At 40.1% G+C, this 20,903-nt stretch overlaps 1 protein-coding gene across 3 annotated transcripts in view; it reads left to right on the forward strand.

Moving 5' to 3' along the window:
* The window catches only part of PTDSS2 (phosphatidylserine synthase 2), a 67,431-nt gene that overhangs the window by 38,975 nt on the left and 7,553 nt on the right, over positions 1-20,903 (forward strand). For 2 of the 3 annotated variants that reach the window (XM_084630858.1, XM_084630859.1), the window contains exons 4-10: positions 1,185-1,252; positions 6,220-6,354; positions 7,471-7,521; positions 10,381-10,494; positions 12,341-12,459; positions 14,388-14,502; positions 17,283-17,428. In XM_084630858.1, the coding sequence (XP_084486984.1) occupies positions 1,185-1,252; positions 6,220-6,354; positions 7,471-7,521; positions 10,381-10,494; positions 12,341-12,459; positions 14,388-14,502; positions 17,283-17,428 (748 nt within the window). Of the gene's footprint in view, positions 1-1,184; positions 1,253-6,219; positions 6,355-7,470; positions 7,522-10,380; positions 10,495-12,340; positions 12,460-14,387; positions 14,503-17,282; positions 17,429-18,132; positions 18,422-20,903 lie in introns of all 3 variants that reach the window. The other variant, XR_014712026.1, reaches the window with a different exon arrangement.

Below are 20,903 nucleotides of genomic sequence, written 5' to 3' on the forward strand. Positions count from 1 at the left end.
TATCTCTTCAACATGCGTGTTAAAAGCTTGCTGAATTCTGATGCATTCTTGTGGACCCCTATGAAAATATGTAGAAGAGAATTATCTTGCATATCAATGGCTCTGGGAGCTGAATAGGAATCGCACAAGTTTTGCAAGTGGATTGATTTAATGGGCTGTTTGAATGTTGCCTGAATAGACTTGCACAATTTGGGAAGCTTATTGGTGGAGCTCCTTACTTCCCTGTTGTGCATTAGTATTTCTTAGTGGGGGAGCAGAAGGGATGCTGTCAAGGTTCCTTCCCCACTCTGAACTCTAGGGTACAGATGTGGGGACCTGCATGAAAGACCTCCTAAGCTTATTCTTACCAGCTTAGGTTAAAAACTTCCCCAAGGAACAAACTTTGCCTTGTCCTTGAACCGTATGCTGCCACCACCAAGTGTTTTAAACAAAGAACAGGGAAAGAGCCCACTTGGAGACATCTTCCCCCAAAATATCCCCCCAAGCCCTACACCCCCTTTCCTGGGGAAGGCTGGATAAGAATCCTCACCAACTGGTACAGGTGAACACAGACCCAAACCCTTGGATCTTAAGAACAATGAAAAAGCAATCAGGTTCTTAAAAGAAGAATTTTAATTAAGAAAAGGTAAAAGAATCACCTCTGTAAAATCAGGATGGTAAATACCTTACAGGGTAATCAGATTCAAAACATAGAGAATCCCTCTAAGCAAAACCTTAAGTTACAAAAAGACACAAAAACAGGAATATACATTCCATCCAGCACAGCTTATTTTACCAGCCATTAAACAAAAGGAAATCTAATGCATTTCTGGCTAGATTACTTACTAATTTAACAGGAGTTGTAAGACTGCATTCCTGATCTGTTTCCGGCAAAAGCATCACACAGACAGACAAACCCTTTGTCATCCCCCCCCTCCAGATTTGAAAGTATCTTGTCCCCTCATTGGTCATTTTGGGTCAGGTGCCAGTGATGTTATCTTAGCTTCTTAACCTTTTACAGATAAAAGGGTTTTGCCTCTGGCCAGGAAGGATTTTATAGCACTGTATACAGAAAGGTGGTTACCCTACCCTTTATATTTGACAGGTGCTCTGTGTGAAAGTGTTTTCTAATCATGCTGCTGATAAACGAATTGCCAACTGAGATTTTGCCAGAAGCCTTGCTAACCTCCTGTTTGTTTCTGTAGCTTACTGGAGGTTTTGGCTCTGTGTCAGCGTTGTGTATGAGCTCTTCCTCATCTTTATACTCTTCCAGGTAAGGAACTTAAGAATTGACTCTTAATAACAACTGGGGTCTTGCTCTGGATATGAAAGTTCTTTGCTGGTATGGAGGCAAGGTGGTAAAACTATTTAAATATACCCCTTTCCCATTTCTCCATAGCATGTACTACAAACCCTAGGCTAGTTGAAAGCCTCATCAAGATGCTGCTTCCTTTAGCCAGAGATGGTGGGGAGGGAGGCATTGTTCTCTGGTGGCTGCATCAGATGACTAGGAGACAGTACGCTTGGGGTATGTCTGTACTGCATGTTAAGTCAAGGTCTGTGGGACCTGGGCTGGCAGACTCAGTGTTTCCAAGCCCTTGCTTGAGCATGCTGCATTGTAAACCTAGGTTACAATTTGTGGACCCAGGTCTCTCAGCTGTGCTAACGCAGCCATTCTGCACTGCACAGACGTCCCAACTCAGGTCTGCAGCTCGCACAGCTGCGTTCACACAGCTCAAGACCTGATTCCCAGTTGGACTTGGGCTCTGACCCCACCTCCTAGCAGGTCTGAATTGGAGCCTGGGCTTAGTGTTCAGTGTAGACATACCCTTGCTTTTATTTTTTCCACTACCACAGACTTAAGTCATGTTTAGGTCTCAGTTTACTCCTTTGTAAAATTGACAAGAAAATTAACTGCCTCACAAGGCTTAATATTTGTGAAGCACATTGTGTATCTTGGATGGAAGTTGCTAAGGAAATAGTTCTTCCATTAAAAATATCTAATATGTACATCTACTGTTGTAAGGAGCAACTGCAAATTAGGTGTGAGTGCTTTAAGTCTTAAGGAGACTAAAGGAAAGTCATTAGTAGAAAGAGGAATTCATGTATCATCAGACAATCCGCAACACATGTAATTAATTTGCTGATGACTCATAGAATCATAGGCCTGGAAGGGACCTTGAGAGGTCATCTAGTCCTGTCCCCAGCACTCATGGCAGGACTGAGTATTATCTAGACCATCCCTGACAGGTGTTTGTCTAACCTCTTAAAAATCTCCAGTGATGGAGATTCCATAACCTCCCTAGGCAATTAATTCTGGTGCTTGACCACCCTGATGGTTAGGAAACTTTTCCTAATGTCCAAACTTCCCTTGCTGCAATTTAAGCCCATTGCTTCTTGTCTTATCAGAGGATAAGGAGAACAATTTTTCTCCCGCCTCCTTATAACAGCCTTTTATGTACTTGAAAACTGTTATGTCCCCTGTTTTCTCTTCTCCAGACTAAACACACCCAATTTTTTCAGTCTTCCCTCATAAGTCACATTTTCTAGACCTTTAATAATTTTTGTTGCTCTTTTCTGTACTTTCCCCAATTTGTCCACATCTTCCCTGAAATGTGGCACCCGGAACTGGACGCAGTACTCCATTTGAGCCTAATTAGTACAGAGTAGAGCAGAATTACTTCTTGGGTCTTGCTTACAACACTCCTGCTAATACATCCCAGAATTATGTTTGCTTTTTTTTTTTTTTTTGCAACAGCATTACACTGTTGATTCATATTTAACTTGTGATCTACTATGACCCCCAGATCATTTTTAGCAATACTGCTTCCTAGGCAGTCATTTCCCATTTTGTATGTGTGCAACTGATTGATTGTTTCTTCCTAAGTGGAGTACTTTGCATTTGTCCTTATTGAATTTCATCCCATTTACTTCAGACCATTTCTCCAGTTTGTTCAGATCATTTTGAGTTTTAATCTTATCCTCCAAAATACTTGCAGCCCCTCCCAGCTTGATATCATGAATATCTATTTTTTCAGTCTTATTCAATTTGCATCCCCCCCACCCCACCCCGTGATAGGTTGTTGCCCCTAGGATGCAGTCTGGGAGCCGTGGGAACCGCTGTGCCCCGCTGCACTAATTATAAGTGATAGCAAACAGATCAAAGCAGGTTACGTAGGAAATTTAAGCAAAAAAACGCAAACTAAACCTAAAATACTAGATAGGCTTTGAATCGGTAATGTCTCGCCCTGACTGTTGATACAGGCAGTCAAGTTTCCATACACAGGCTAGAAATTCCTTTAGCCTAGGACCAGCACTTCCCCCAGTTCAGTCTTTGTTCCTCAGGTGTTTCCAGGAGTTCTCCTGTGTGGGTAGGGAGGCCACGAGATGATGTCACTCCCTGCCTTATATAGTTTTTCCATATGGCAGGAACCCTTTGTTCCAAACTCAGTTCCCTGTCCAGTTTGTGGGAAAAATACAGGTACCAAAATGGAGTTCAGTGTCATGTGGTCTGGTCACATGCCCTTGAATGTCCTGCTGAGTCATAGCAGCCATTATTTACAGGCTGGCTGAAAGGTTTACAGGAAGGCTGAGCTCTTCCATGGTCCATTGTCTTTGTTGGTGGGCCATTAGCACTGTCTAGCTTCATCACTGTTGTACCTGAAAGGCTAGCTGTGGGTGTTTTCCAGAGTAAGCAGATTTGAAATACAGATACGTAGTCTATATTCATAACTTCAGATACAAAAACGAGATATGCATATGAATAGGGTAATCATATTCAGCAAATCATAACTTTTCCATAGACACCTGACCAGACGTATCTTGTGCGAAATGCCTGATAATTATGTCATAATCCTATTATAACCATACCACTATGATGAATATGGGGTGTGGTGTCACACCTCCCACCCACAAAAACTGAACACCCCTCCCTCCCTCCCCCCCGGAAATGCACCTGATGATAGTTCAGCCCAGAGGGGAATGTTAGACTGACAAGCCATTCTATTCTGATCACTTTCTGTAACTTGCGATCTTACTCTGTTAGTCTACGGTTCTTATTTTGCAGGCTATTAGGGTATTAAATGCTGAATTAATTGCACTTCACAACTAGAGACTTTTTCTCATCTTGAAATCTTAGTAATATTTATCTCAAGTACAACTCTTTTGAAAATATAAAAACATTAATTATCAACACTGCTATGATGTAGATAAACAGCTCTATTTCACAGGCTTCCACAGTGGAGGGGAAAATCAGGCAAAGTTAAAGGATTTGATCATGGTGACAGTGAATTATTGGCAAAACTGGGCATAGAATTCAGGAGTTTTTGGCTCCCATCTTCTCTTTCCATTAGACCATGATGCCTGCTTTGCAAACAAGATCTAAATGTTTAGTGAAACTTTTGAAGTTCATTTAAAGTTTCCTCTGGGTCCATACTGCTTCAAATAGCACTCCCTCTCATTCAGCCTGATTGCCTCCCCAAAAGTCAGTGGCAGAAGCCTTAGGAGCAAGAGAGCAATCAGTAATTCTTACCTCTACTGGCTTGTCCAAACAGATTTGTACTAGTACCCACTGAACCAGTCCACTGTGTCACGCTTAATGTTTCTGCCTGTGTTTACATGACACTTGATTACTAGATCTTAACTAAATTCATTCTTTCGTGTCTCTTACAAGGTGTCTGCCCCCTTGTGTTGGGGTCTTGAGCCTTTTACATCATGGACAAATTTACCTTTCTCCTTTTGTTCCTTTTTAAGTAGTTTGTATCCCTGAGTGGTCAGTCCCCATTCATTCTTATGTCCCCACCATGCTGGTTATCTTACATTTTCCAGACAGCATTGTTGCAACGTGCTGTCAATATTTGATTACTTCAATTTGATTTCATTTGCTGAGCTATACTGCTGTAGTTCTTCTGTTTTGGATAGCAGTTTGTTTATAATTGCTTTTCCTTCCTCTGGTTGTGTCCTGCCATCTTCTAGGCCTGCTCAGCCACTAATGGCAAAAGACATGTTTACTAGCTATTGACCAATCCTTCAATTATAAACCAAATATTTATCTTGTAAATATTTGAACATACATTTTTCTTGGCCTTAGTCTGTTCTCTATAGATCAATATTACCGACTCTCCTAAAAGCCGATACAAGCTCGTTTGTGTAACACATCTTTGTGGTTAATGTGAAATTAGTGCAAGTTGACTACTTTTGTTTTGACATGTTACTGACTTTGGTTACACAGATTTGATTTTCTTTCCCCCCCCGTTACACTTTGCTGGTTTGATTCCTACTTGTCTGATCATTAGCCAGTCAGAACAAACACTACCCCATTTATCATGTTGCTGCTAGTGTAAAGCATTGGCTATGACAACGTTTGTGATTCCATTAGGAAATATTTGTTCTTCAGCAAATTAGTTACATGTGATGGGGGTTGTTTGATACATGAATTAATCTTTCTGCTGAAGACTCTCCTTTAGTTTAAGTCCTTTTGTTCATGATACTAGTCTGATCTTAATTTGAAAACAAAATTGTATTTATTTGATGAGCACTTCTAGTAAACTCTAACCACAGAATTTAGTTTGATCCTGCTCTTTCTGTAACTGAAGTAAACATTCGTGCATGACCACTCCTCTTTGTATGTTGTTTAATCTGTGTTTTAAATCTGCTGATTTTTAGCATGCATTTAGTTGGCAGATGTATGGGCTGTAGCTAGGTTGAAATGCCGCTGGATGTTGCCTGTCCTAGGAAAACAAAACCAAAATGAACAGTCTATATGAGGACAATAGACATTGTAGTCCCTGAAGAATTAACTGGTATGGTTTGGTGGTTGTTGATTGCTCCACTGAGGTGATTGGAAAAGGAAAGAGGGTGGATTATGCCTCAACTCTTCAATTATGCGCCTTGTAGGCTTTGTTTTTGTTTTTTTTTAAATTGCTGCATAGAAGCTCTTTGGTAAATTCAGTCAAATCTGTCTCTGGTTTTCCTAGCCTAGACTGTAGGATTGTACCTTAATACAGTCTTGACTAGTCATTTGAATCAGCTTCAGCACCTAGTACTGGAGGTCATGAGAGTCAGGAATATAAATTAATAACCATTCAACCTTCATTTAAGGAGGTTTGACTACATGTTTGAGGTATTCTGCAACATAAATGTAAAAATCATGAAAGATAGGGAATCACTAGTTAGCAACGCTTCAGATTTTCCTGCCTTTTAACTATCCACTGCTAACAGACGGATGTGTTAATTCTGCAGACTGTACACGATGGCAGACAGTTCATGAAATACATTGATCCAAATTTAGGAGTTGCCTTGCCAGAAAGAGACTATGGTGGGAACTGCCTTATTTACGATCCAGGCAATAAGACGGATCCATTTCACAACGTCTGGGTAAGAAATTGAAATGAAAAAGCTCTTGGCCAGTGAGCCTTAATGTTTGTGTGAAATGTTGCCTATTTGGTCGCTCTATGTGCTGTCTTCCATATATGTTTCATTGCTGAATCCGTAATCCATTTATGCCTTTTCTTTAGTTTTAGACTCTTACCCACAGTTTTCCTTTTTCCTTTTCTCTCTTGATGTTTAGTATTAATCAGGTCAAGATATGCATCTCTTTGTCACCAAATTAACTACTTTTGGAGCAGAGGTAAATTATTTAGCTGCTTGTTCAAAGTATTGATGTAAATCCATACCCATTCCTCTGGTCCTACTAGAGTTAGCTTCTGTTTACACTTAACAGTAGCATATTTAGCTCCTTTTTACAGAAGACTAAAAGTTTAAATGCTGTTTACATGCTACTGAGTGATCCATAAATTGCACACTTTTGTATCTTCACCTGAGATTCAAGAAGCCATATGAACTTTGTTCCCAGGTCCGCAAGCCAGAGGCATAAAATCTGAAACCATAGGAATTGGTGTTAGTTATGTACACTGATCTCCAAGCTGTTTTGGTGGCTGTGCAGTGGACAAGGTTGGAACCTTTAGACCCACTTCGTGCTCCTCTGCCACTTGAGCTAATGGAGTAACTGATGGTAATAGCAAGTTATACTGCAGGTGCACGAACACTAGAAGGGGATGAGAGACCCCTTTTACCCATGGATTTTATATCTGTTTGCTGACAGCAGAGAAATGGTGAGCTTGGGAAACATGGGTTTTGTTCCAGGCTCCTGAGGGGAGCATGCTCTGGTGAGCACAGACTCTTCTGCTGGTTTCCCCGCATACTGACCCCTGGCTTTTGCCTGTACCTCTACAAGCTGTCTTAGTCCCTGTTCCCCCCTCCTGTCCCTGCTTGAAGTTTCTAATTTTGCGTTAGATCACATTAACTGAGTGTTTGCAATACTTCATGGGTACAGAGAGGCATATGGAATTTGCATATATTTCAAATAGCAGCTAAGGCAGTTGAAAAGATTAAGTTCCACTTCTATATTACCTAGATAGAAATGCAGGCCTTGAAAATTAAATATTGATCTTCTGTATAACAAATAACCTAACATCTCTGCTTGGTTTATAGGACAAACTGGATGGATTTGTTCCTGCTCACTTCCTTGGCTGGTACCTAAAAGTAAGAATCAGTCCCCTCTATGTTCAGATATTTTCATTAGTGCTCTTCTGCTTTCAAAGCTTGACTGCTTCTGTTTCAATGTTACCAGTGTTCAGAATCAATTATATTAGGCAGTCATCCATGAACTAGTTTAAATAAGTGTTTGCATAATAATAACTTATTTTTTTCTGACTGTAGTAGGTTGTTTAATTTCTTTTCTAAATAACATTCCACTAACAAGCTTCTGCTTCCACAGAGATGATTCATATTAAGGTCAGATGGATAAAACAAAGAATATGCAAAAGCAAAGTCCTTTGTTTTCCAAGCATCCTGAATGCTTGAGTGATCTTAACATAGACTGTGGAAAAGATAATGTGCAGTACAGGCTGTGGTGAAGTTACAGGCTAAGCACTTCACACTTTCCAGATAGCTTCTAGTTCATAACTTAAAAATACTATAAAGGGGCAATGTCTTAGTCATGCATGTACCAATCATGGAAGAAATGCCAGCTGAATTTGTCTATAGCAGAACATGCGCTGTATGTCAGTTACTAAACATTTAGGTCTAAATGTGACTATCCTCTGTTCAAGTGAATTTACTAACAAGTTTTACTTTACCTTGCATCCCTTGTTGATCTCTTATTCTATGTCCTCTCTTGAACAACGTAATTCAGGGAACGTTAAACTTGAATTGTAAGATAAATCACTGTTTTCATTTTACTTGCACTCCCCATTCAAAAATGCAAGGCTTGACATTGAATAGAAAAGAGCTTGCTAACCTATATAAGGCTTTGTTTTGAAGCATATGTGGGATATCAGAGGAGTACTTCTGTTAGTCTGATACTCCTGGATATAGAGAGACAATTCTCAGAATGCGAATTCTGTTGCATTCATGTAATAATATTTTCTCTATAAAAACAAATTTGACCAAAACTTAGGCAGTGTGTGATTTCCTAGAAAAATGAGGGACTGGGTGAAAAGACATAGTTCCTACAAAAACCTTGTTTTACTAGTTGTGCTAAAGGAAGTTGGGGTAGGATACAGGACTTGGATCTCTCTTAAATCAAGCTATTAGATTTGCTCCAGGTGAAGAAGAGTATAGCCTGTATCAGGGTCATGTGGGAGAATGTCCTCTACAGAGAGGTTTATTTGATGATGTGCTTCCTGTCCAACTGTTTGTTTGTCCCATCTCTTAAAACAGATGAGCCAGATTCGATCACCTATGTGCGCAACAAAGCAGAGATTTGTGTACTGTATAGCAAAATAAATATGCCTCTTGTATTCCTCCGTAGTCATTAAAACATTTCCTACGCCACTTTAACTTTTTATCTTTCATACTACTTGAATGCAAAAGTGAGCACATTCTGTTTTCAGTTTTGCTTGTGACTTGAATAATTAAAACAAACTCTGACCTGTTCTGCACCCTGACTCCCCATGAAAAACACGGAAAAATTAAGGGTCTTACTTGTCAGTACTTTACTTATGTGGATCTTTTATTTCATCATCGGTGTGATCCCAGGATAGATATTGGTTGCACATTATCAGCATAAACATATTTAAAAGATGTCTGCTTCTTATTGGCTTTGCCAGGTTTCAGTCAGTGTAGCTGATCACATTAAATATAGAATTAAAGCACAACTTAACTGCCTGAGATTAAATGTTAATATAGCTCTAAATGCTGTTATCTAACAAAAGGTATGTGTATATTTAGGTGATATAGTTCATAGTCTTCCATATGTAGCAGGTTTGAGGAAAGCATGTTTTAAATAGGGGGGGCAGAAATGTGACTGGCTATGATTGCCCTTACTCTTCCACCTCAGGACTGTGCCTTTTTCTCTGTAGTAAAACTGTGTCCCAGGTCTAACACTAATCTATTGCTGGGCAGGTGCTGTACTAGTAGAAAGAAAGCTGTGGGAACCCCAGCCATGTGAGAAGTTCAATCTTTAGCTGCTGGCAATAAAGGAGGGGCACTCCTTTCTCCTTTCCTGGCTGCTGCATGTAGGCAGCTCTCCCCCCTTTTGGCTGGATGGGGGGAGGGGGACGGATTTATATCCTCACTTTCTGACTGCTGGAAGAGTGAGATCTATGCTATACTCCTCCCGGTATCCAAATAATGATACGTTTACAACCACCCATCCGTATGAATATTCCTCTCCAGGAGCTACAGCAGTACAGTCCGTCTGTCCATGCTCATGCTCCTGATCTTGCTATTTCTAATGCTGTAAGAATGCTGCTTACAAACCTGCTGCATTTTTACCGCTACACCTTGCAAGACAGTGCCAGTCATCTTCAATCCTAAAAGGAACTGTTTGGGAAGAGATCACTCAAGTGTCTGCCCAATCCCAACTACACTCTGTATTGTTGGCTCCTTTTGAGTAAATCACTGATTGGGATGGTTTTGTTTTTTTACACATGAAAAATCTATACCTGCAGTTTCCTTTTCCAGCCCCTCCTGATAGGTGAGGAGTGGGAGTGCTGTTCAGATGTGTGAAGCAGGATCAGAACAGCACCCACTGAGTTAAGTGTGTCACTGAGAGGCTTAGCCTAAAATATGTACCTGGATCTTATAGGAAATTTCCACTTAATGCTTCCTATGCAGGCTTACTTGGAGATGTGATGTGAGTTTGAGTGAACACAGCTCTATTGCTGATTTGAGGGCAGTTGGCTGCTTTGAGAATTGCATTAAGCAAGCTGGAAGAGCCTTTCTTGAGCAGCCCCAAAACACTGCTGGCTACTGCCACCTTCACCTGGTAGCAGAGGCACATAGTAATAGACTCCTGCATTTGACTTGTATTTCCTTCTGTTACTATATCCTGCTTGTTTGCTTTTATTCTTTGCAAGGTATTCTCCAAGATAAATTTCCCTCCCTTTCTTTCTTCAGACGCTAATGATTCGGGACTGGTGGATGTGTATGATCATCAGTGTAATGTTTGAATTTCTGGAGTATAGTCTGGAACATCAGCTTCCAAACTTCAGTGAATGTTGGTGGGATCATGTATGTACTGCATTCTGTATATCTTAAATGCTGAAATCAACTTGATTATCTGATCTATCTATGGCCCAAATAGACATCTAACTGTAGTGACACTGCTATGGTACAGGATTGATGTAGCTGATGAGCATTCATGTGCTATCTATCAGATGTAAATCTGTTCAGTTGTATATGCACATGGAGGTGATTGAGTTTTAGCTCAGTGCCTACTTCCCCCTTTTTTTTAACGGATTAAAAATGTGTATTTGTTGCTTAGTACAAAACCCTTCCCTTGTTTTATGATTGCCCAACTATCAGTGGATGTATAAATACCTTTACTGACATACATCTGTTCTGTGGAATGGTAGCCCTATAGTACACAATTAGATGTCCGTCCATGTTTCTCTCTGTTCCTGCATATGTTGTACCTTCCACACTAATCTATACTCAGTGTACAGATGTTTGGATATGTCTTTCTGAAGACAGAATAAATCACAATACTTGAAGATTGAGGAACACAGAGAAAATTACAGCCTTGAATGTAGTGTGTGGTTTTTTTATCAGTTTCAAATGTGCAACTTGTGTTCAATCTGTCTTCTTTTTTTGGGGGGGGGTGTATTTTGAATCTTTTATGAAAACCCATTTTGACTCTGTTCATCTGACAACAAACAGGTGCTTTTTTAAAGACATTGCTACTGTACAGTAAATTAAATCTGTCTTAACTAGGTCCCTTCTATTTGTTGGGAGTTCAAATTAGAAAGTCATCCACAATGCCATTTAAATAGTTTGGTCTTGTAGTGCAGATGGGAGCATGCAATGTCTCAAGTTAGACAAAACCAAAATCTTGGAGTTTAGTGTATCTATTGTAGCCTTAGATGTCTTAGGATACTTAACACTTAGATTTTTAAGGCCAGACGGCACTACTATAATCTAGTCTGGCTACCTTCACAACATGGGCCATACAGTTTGAAGTGTGACTTCATCTTCTGCAAGATGCCATCAGACGCAAGTGTTCAAAGTTTGCAACAAGCTTCCCTAGACGTGATGCTATTTATCTATAATTTTTTTTTGTATAAATTAATTTTTTATGTAATGTCAACTCTAGGAAAAAGTACTTTCTTATTGTTAAAGCTGTAACATTTTTTAATGTTCACTTTATCTTTTTAAACACATTCCTAAAGAAAACAAAGAAAATATCTATTTGATCAATAGATAGCAGTATTGGAAGCTGTCATTGTAGAACTAACGTAGTGAGCAACTTTGAGAGATGCTATCACGTTTTGAATTAAAAAAGCAGCCAATATTCCCAGCTCTGAGACTCTTCTCGGGAATTAATGCTGAACAGGAAATAGAGGGCATGGGAGAAATTCAGATCTCCCATGAACTTTACATCCTGAACCTGGAGACAAATTATCCAGCTGGATATGTAGGGAATGACAGGCTCAAGATCAAGAAACACCTTAAATACCAGACACAGCAAAATCCCAGTGCAACACAACCTGGTAATACTCTTTATTTGGTGTGCTTTAAGACGTTCCCACCAGAGACGGGGTGTGTGGAGCCACAACCATAATGAGCAGTGGGAGATCAGTTTACTATAATAGGACTGATATATCAAGAAGAAACTCGTCCCTCTGTTTAAAAATTCTGGTGTCCATCAAATGCATATTGGGGCAGCTAGACTTTCAGGAAGTATGAGGCAGGTGTCCAGAGAATCTTAATATAGGATGAACTAGCTATAGTTCCTTTTGCATGAAAACATGTACCTGCACATAAAAGTATATAGTATTTACATTTTCTAGCCTTCACTAGACCATTAAGCTTCAGTTTTGTAGTTCTGCTGCTTAAATACCTTTTTTTCCCTTTTCAGTGGATAATGGATGTAATCCTATGCAATGGATTTGGGATTTATTGTGGAATGAAGACTTTGGGATGGCTTTCTTTGAAAACGTATAAATGGCAAGGACTTTGGAACATTCCTACGTACAAGTATGCCACTTTAGAAAAATTTTCTGTAACCAAAAGTAGCAGAACTCAAATGAGTTTGGGGATTTTACTTCAAATATACTAAAATACTGAATCATAGGTGAAGCTTTATTTGATTAAAGGCTTTAATTTGTATGCTCAAAACAAGAATCTGTAATTTAATTTTGTAAATAAACCTGATATTGGGAATTTTGTATGACTTTGTTAAGCTAACACACTCTGGGTTTTAAAGGGACATCTTAAGGAAACCTGCTCACTTCTGTGTGAAGGGGAGCTTTTGCTCTGTTTGCCTTATTAGCATTACTGAGGCTTATGTTGGAAATATGTAAGGGCCTGTGTGATGAAACAGACTTATGTCATGAAGGAGCCAACTTGTTCTTTTGGGTTTTGTAATGGAGCAGCAGTTGCTTAATCTGATTTTCCTGAGTAGGCAGCAGGTTAAAATACTATCGGACTCCGGCTCCTATTAAGAACCAGCTTTATCTCGAGACAACAATAAAAGCTATATGGCAACTTAGCATGTCTTCAGCCTCTAAAAGGGATGTCTTGTAACTTGAGCTCTGATGCCAGCATTCTTGAAACTTACTGGTGGGTGCTGCTCTGTGCTTACCTTCTTGTTTGCAGTTGCTTGAGTTAGGCTGGCATTTAGAACTCTTTAAGCAGCATTGGGGACAAGTTGAATCACAGCCCCACAGATGTGAGTCTCAGAGCTTCAGCTATATTAACAGAGAAAGAGTTTTCATCATGTCCCTGGTGTCTTAAGTGAAATTATTCTGATTATCATATCTGTAAATGAACAGCTGGAGAGAGCTGTAGTTTCAAGTATGGGGTATGGAAAAGACACGAGGTAGGGACTAGATAATTTAGGAAGTCTGACTTATTAAATGCAACAAAATAATGGACACTATATTAGCATCTTTTTTGTTTCCAGTTTTTCTGACCGTGTGTGAGGGTGCCATTTTCTCATCAGTGATCAGAGTTTGGTAGTAAAACTGGCCTTTTTGGCTATATAACCATCTGCTGTAGAAGCAAGTTTAAGTGCCTGTAATACCAAGAGTTCCAGAATTGAAATGGTGGTGGAAGATCGTGCTGCTTGTTCTGAGACTCGTATTTCATTAAAATCTGTGCACATATGATTGCGAAATTTGGGCAGTTAAAGGACATTGTGGTTCTGTAACCGAAAAGTGTATTCGGTGAAGATTGAAGACTATGCAATAACTAGTGGGTTATTTTCTGACCACTGATGCTGAGTTAAATATTAATGTGAACTTTGTTTCATGTAGTGATTGCATTTCTGAAAATACATCCTCCTGCAATGGCGTCTTCCACATTGCCATTTCTAGATTTCACAGTCAGAGTTGTGTGGAAACCAGACACGTTTATAGATTAACCTAAAATAAATACAGACAGGAACTGTAGAATGCTTCCGCTCTGTATAGAAAATATTTTGTGAGCAAGGGTGTACTCTAACCTACTTATGAGTGATCAGGTCAAGAACATTCAAAGCTTCAGTAGAGTTATACCATTATTTCTTCAACTCCTAAGTTTTAAAAATGTCCTTTGATAATAGTTATGCTGTATGCCATGCGCTGCTAGTTCTGAATTAGGTTTGTGGAGACTGCTCTTACTAGATGACACCTAGGATAGGACCTATCTACTTAGTGCAATGTCTCTGTAAAGTTAGTTTTGTAAAAATTTAATTGATATGCTGTTTAACAGGTTTTTAAATTAGAGTACGTTGACTCACTGCAGCTTTCATATAAAGGTGGGTTTAATACAGGGGAAATAGAGGGCCCCTAGCTCAGTGCAGAAAAGTTTGGTGGCTTGAACTGTTGCCTGATTTAAAAATTTTTAAAATGTGTTTGTAAAGATTGGATATTTTCTGTTCCTTAAAACTGGTGTAAGAGTGATGTGTGGTGACTTTTTTTCAGAGGTAAAATAAAGAGAATTGCTTTCCAGTTCACACCCTATAGCTGGGTCAAATTTGAGTGGAAGCCAGCATCCAGCCTGCGCAGATGGCTAGCAGTTTGTGGCATCATCTTTGTAGTAAGGAAACTTCTTTTTAAACTTAACTGATAAAATGACTTGTTTGCAGCACTCATAAATATGTTAATGGTAATTTTGTTTTTTATTTCTGCCAATCCTAGCCATACTGTATGTGACACCCTGGAATTGGGACTGTCTATATTCCTGTCTGTAAATTGATTTTTCAAAAATATTTTTAATCTTGATTACTGAGTGATGTACTTCAATTCTAAGTAGTTTAACATGCATGCTAAGCATGATTAAATTAATAAAGTGTGCTGCCCAAAATGCAGACTTCATATGAAAATATCCCTTTTGTTCCCCACTTCCAGGGGAGTATTATCAAATTAAAACTGGAGATAGCTTCAAACCAGAACCTTAGAGCTCAGCACTTCAGGCTCTGGGCACTATGGATCTAGAGCACAGTGTTTTGGCTCAGGCCTATCTAACTAAAATATCAAAGAAAAGATAAGGTAACTAAACAATTTGATGATCATACTGGACTCTGTTTTGTCCGGCTCTGTTCTCCAGCATGACTTAAATGTATTTATATAGCTATCCCAGAATAGTCACATATCCAGAGTAAGTGGAGAAATGCAAAAACACAGCAGACTGAAATGCTTTTGATGCTTTCTCTAGATATTGGACTGTATTATTTACATGATACTATATATATAATCTGTACATTTGATAAGCAGATTGTTCTAACAGCTGCGTAATCACTTTGTAAATTAGCAGAGGATGAATGATTGTTGTGAAAATCTGATGGCCTTTTTATTTTAAGGGTTGCCTAGCAAATTTTTCTAATCCAATTTGCTTTGTGGGGCATCTTAGATTGTTATGTATTCTGAATTTACTCTTTTATTGGAGAAGACAAATGGCAGGTTTGTGAAACTGTCCTTTTGGAGCAAGTAATGTATTACCTGTAATTAACAATTTGTGGGAGCACCTACAACATACGTTAGGCACTTTGCAAACACATAGATGATAGTCAATTTGAATAAAAATTCAGACCACCAAACTTTCTGTTATATAAAATTTGTTTTGTATGTTAGATTCATTTGCCACAGTGGATTTGCTCAGATTGATACAATTTTTTATGGGAGTTGAAGTAAACGCCACTATTAATAAAACATTCTGCATATCTATAAAGAGGTCTGGCACCCAATATGAAAGTAACTTTCATGCACAATAAAAAGAGCCAACCGTTAGTTGGCTGTGCCTATTGCTAAACCTGAAGAAGCTGTCAAGTTCATGTTAGCCTGGGGCAAACTCAAGTCATAGTGATTCTCTTGACAAAAATGGTTTGCATCTGATTTGTGATGCTTCATCTAGCAGATATACCTCAGATTTAATCATTACTTGCTAATATTTTTCATTATATATAATCTTTGAAGCAAGAAACATCCTTCAACTCAGTCTACCATAATAACCATAACTGAAGTGGATCCCCCTGTAGGGGTTCTTTCTGTCACTTTAAACTTCAGTTCATCTACAAACTCGTTCTTAAGTAAATATTTAACTGCTGCTGCTCAGTGAGACCTTGTCAGTGACACTTGTGTAATTAGTGCCCAAAACAGGATCTGTTGCTTTTGTTTCCTGGTATTTTATGTGCATCTATAATCAGCTTCTTCAGTGGCCATTGGAAGAACAGCATTTATGCTTTTAGGATTCATTAGTGATAGTTCTAAAACTATATAAATCACCAGATAAACTTGGTTAAAAATAGAGTTACAGTTACTGCCACACTTCATTGGTGCCTCACCATGTGCTGTACAAGAACATTTGTTTTTTAAAAATACTGTAATCATTTCCATGCAGCCCCCCACAGAACCCTTTAATGTTCTTATGGCACGTGACAGGTCCTCATATCTTGATGGAGGGCATAGCATGAGCGGTGGCATGGAGTAGGATGTTCTGGAACAGTGGCAATAACTTTAGCTCAAGCTTTAAACAAGTCTTGTCCATGAAATGGGAGAGCAAAGGAAGCCGAGGAATATATCTGTATCCCCACTTTCCTTTGGACTCCTTTACTTCTGGCAGCCCTTTAGAGAAGGCATGGGGACTGAGACTATAAAGACCTGCTGACTGAGTCAGTGCTGCTGAGATCGGAAGGGTCCAGGTGGGGCGTTACCTCAGGGGCACGCGCGTGTGTGTGTGAGAGAGAGAGAGAGAGAGAGAGAGCGAGAGCACGCAGGAGAAGGTGGTAAAGGAAGCACTATGCGTGATTATGATGAACTGCAGGAAGTTAGCTGAGTGAAGAGGGCAGGAAGTGCTAGTGCTTCTTGAACATCTCCTCGGTCCCTCTGCTTCTGGCAAAACCTCCACCCCTATTCCCCGCATGAGCCATATGTAAGAACTCCCAGGAAGAGGAGGCTTGTTCCCCTGCTCCCTCAGACCCTTCTTGATATTAATCTCGGGATGCTCATCTGGGCCTACAACCCCCATTAGCTTTAATAGGCTCCCAAATTCTAGAGCGATGTCCTGGTCCTGTTGAAGTCAATGGGAGTTTTGCCATAGTCCTCCATAGTGGAGCCCGGATTTCACCCGTAATCTGTATATTAAGTATAACTGTAATTGCCTGGCATTTTCAACAGTACTTCAAGATGTGACTGGAAGGTAGCTCTGCATAATGCCAAGCAGATAGGCATGTTTTCTACTTGCTCCTTGTGGGGCCCTCTCTGTACAAGTCTGAGTACAATTCTCTATTTTAGGAATAAATATGGGGGTGGGGGTGGTCCAGGCTTTACTCACTGAACCTTTTTAAATTAATTTATTAAAATGTCCCTTTTTTTTCTCAGTTTTTACTGGCAGAGCTGAACACATTTTACTTGAAGTTTGTCCTGTGGATGCCACCCGAACACTGCTTGGTCCTGTTACGACTTGTCTTCTTTGTCAATGTTGGAGGTGTGGGCATGAGGGAGATCTACGACTTCATGGATGACCCGTAAGCCAGTCCTTTTTTTTTTTGGTGCAATGTCAAGCTTCAATTGCTTTCTTTTTAGCCTTGCTGCAGCTTCTTGGTGCAAGTACCATAGAAGTGGATCAGTCTTTTGGGGCAAAGAAGCCTTCAGCTCTGAGCACATGCTTTGTTTTCCACTGTTTACCTTGAGTGTTAAACATATCCCCTCTTGTAGGCTACATGTGCTAGATAACAGGTGTCCGTATAGACCATTTTACATACGCAGTATTAAATTTCAGTTTTTCTTGAACAAAAAGTTACCATATTCTTTGAAAATGTTCTATAAACATTTGAATTACCTGGAACACTTTTTTTGTTTGTGCGAGGCAGCACTGAACTCCACTTTCACATTTACAAGCCTGGTGCTACAGTCCTTAGACTTAGCTTCTAAGGACTGCATGGTCCAGCCCTAAACCCTTTTTCTTAAAGGTGCTTCTTTCTTGAGCTATTTTCCAACACTTTTCTGGTCCTCTGGAGCTTTTGCGGCACCATCTTGCAAATCAGAGGACCCTCTAGTGATGCATTTTAGGGCAAAGACCCCCCTCCCCCACAACAGTGCATGTACTAGTTACCTGTCAGATTGCTCCTATTTCAGCATCGTATTTGTCCTTGCTGCTTTTATTGTTTCTGCAGATTGTAAGTTCTGAGACTGCTTAGTTCTCAAGTTCAGTTTTTCTGTTAATTTACAGTGGTAATGTCACAGATTGGCTGACCACGCTTCTTAAGGTTGACCCTACCTCTGGCTGCAAGGGATGCTCATTGTCTGTCACTGACCAACACAAAAAGTGTCTGTGTTGAGAAGTTAGGGTTTCAACACTCCGAAGATCAGTTTCACTTGCAAGGCTTTGACTCACAGTACTGGAAAGAAGGGTCAACCCCGATTATTTAGTTGGATTTAAGGACATTCAGCGGTAACAGGTGGTCCCCTGCCCTCTGGTGTTGGATTTACTGGTTTGGGACATGCCTCCCATTTTGAAGGTAAGAGAAGGTCTCTACCTCTTATTGGTGAGCTCCTCTCCTTAGCAGCACACCCCATCATCTGGTCCCTGTGTTTGGGTTGAAAAAGCAACTCCTTTGCCCTCTGTTCAACCACATGGCATAACATTGAGACTTGAGAATCATCAGTCACTAGTCTCTCATTGGCAACATGCTGAATCAGCATTCTTTTAGCAAATTGAGTCACAAAAATGAGGAATTCATCTAGTGACCAGACAAACTCAACCCAAGTACCATGTCACCAACACCATCATTAGCTACCTTTTTTGTTTCTCTTGGTAGGTAAGGTGACTGCCATCAGCACATTTGAGATTCAGTTTTTCTGATTCATCAGCAGACCTAACTTCCGTAGGTTCTTTATGGAAGGCTGTGAATCTAATGCCACTGGTATCTCATTGATATCCTCTGTCTGCTTGGTCTGATTGTAGTTCCTTCGTGCTTCCCATACCCTCACACTCCTTTTTTTCACCACCTGTCTTGGTGTTTGTACCACTCCAAATCACCTTGAGTCAAGAACCCTATTGATGGACTCTTCCAATTCAAAATTGTAAGAGGAAGCTATTGGTGAAGAGCAGGTTGTTCTGGATACTTACTCCCTAGGTACACTCGAAACACATCCAGTCTGTTCCATTTGAAAGCTGCTGTGGCCTCTCAACTCTTTTTAAAAAGGGATAAAACCTAGGATATTCCATTCACCACCTGTTGCCTGAATCAGAGTCAGGATGCCTTATTCCTGGGTGATAAAACTGTTGCAGAGACAGCCAAAGATTTAACCAGCTTCTGTAATCCTACAGTATTCAGTATAGGAAGCAATGAAGCTCTAAACTAAGACATTATCTTCTCTCCTGATTCAGGGTCATTTATAGTCTTTTCAACCATTTTAGATCCAGAGTGGTTAGAACTTTCTGGTCCTCCTCATAGAGCATCTAAAATTTACATTAATGGGCCGTGAGACTTACAGTTTTGGTGCTGTGAGGCTTTTGTCATTCTGATATTCCACTTGTCCCATCAAAATTGGTGTGTTCCCACAGTTAAGAGCAGAAAAGCTCTGAATCCAGGAGGATTCTTCCTGAAAGAATCCTCTGGTGCAGTGGACTTAACTACTAGGTGCATGGCATCTGGAGTTACGCTCTCTCTGTATCTTCCTGTTTCTGGTGTCAAGCCTTTTTCAGAAAGCCTGGAATAAGGCCATGGGCTTTATACTTGCGCCTTGAGCGGAAGAGTGACTTCTGTTAGGGGGCTATTCCTTCACCCACTCACTTCCCTGGTCCTTCTCGCATGAACAGAGAGCAACAATACCCGAAGTCCAAAGGTGCAAACAATTCGATGTTTATTGGGGTGAACTTCCAGCAAGCATGATTCCAGTTTCCTTCCTTAGTATCCTCCTTCCCAGCTCTGACACCACAGAGCCTTACACCTGTGTCCCTGTTACCATTCCTGCCCTTAGCCAAACATGATTCCAATTTCCCCAGCCCCATTCCCTGTTCCCATTTCCCCCACCCGCATGCCCACCCCCACCCCCCTACTTCCTGATTGACTGCAGACTTTATAGTAAAACTTGAGTTCTGCTCATGTTCCTGAAATTTAACTAACCAATCCTAACATATTGTAACATGATTATGTACCCAATTACATCCCACCACCTTAATTAGTTTACACCCAGCAAAATTAATTATACAGCAGACAGGAACAATCACAGAACCAGACATATTATACAGACAAACAATAGCAAAGTGGGAACTATAATGACAAAACAATACAGAAGTGTGTGTTTCACATCCCAGCTATTGATAAGTGAGTTCTTGCCAGACTGGATGCTATCAAACTAAGTTTCCTTTTACATTTTCTAGGCACTTCCCTTTCTCTGGAGGTGATAGGCACGATCAGGATAGGATTGTATTCCTAACAGCCCAATAGCACCTTATTTCAATGTGACTAGTTTGGAATGTGAAGATGTGACCGTTCGCTTCCCAGCTTATGGCTGCCTCTGTTGCTTAGCCAAAGGCCTTAGCCTAAGAACAGGGCCTCAGACTGTCACAGTAAGAGAAGGCCCTTACACTGGCAGACAGTGATTTTGATTCTTTCTTTTATACTTCTATAACTAGCCAAGTGATAAGAATACACCTAAATTCTTAGAGTATAGGCCTTTACAGACAGATCTGAATATCTATATCCTAACAACTTCCCTTTAAAATTCTTTCCCAAATGAAGAGCACGTAACTAGCTTGTGTTTCTTCAACATTCTCAGTCTGAGTATGGCCCTTTCATCAATGGTCACCTGGTACTCTTAATTCTCCTTCCTTAGTTCTCCCACAAGCAGCGTTCCTCAAGGAATGGCTTTATAATCAAGGCACTTGAAAATAGCTAGCTTTCTGCTTTGCTGGCCTACTCTCCTCAATAGGTGTAGGTCAAAACAAGGTTTTTGAAATACTTTTGGTTTCTCTCTCTCCCCATTTGTCAATCT

This window comes from Lepidochelys olivacea (genome assembly GCF_965140295.1).
Source record: "Lepidochelys olivacea isolate rLepOli2 genome assembly, chromosome: 6".
Classification (NCBI taxonomy): Eukaryota; Metazoa; Chordata; order Testudines; family Cheloniidae; genus Lepidochelys; species Lepidochelys olivacea.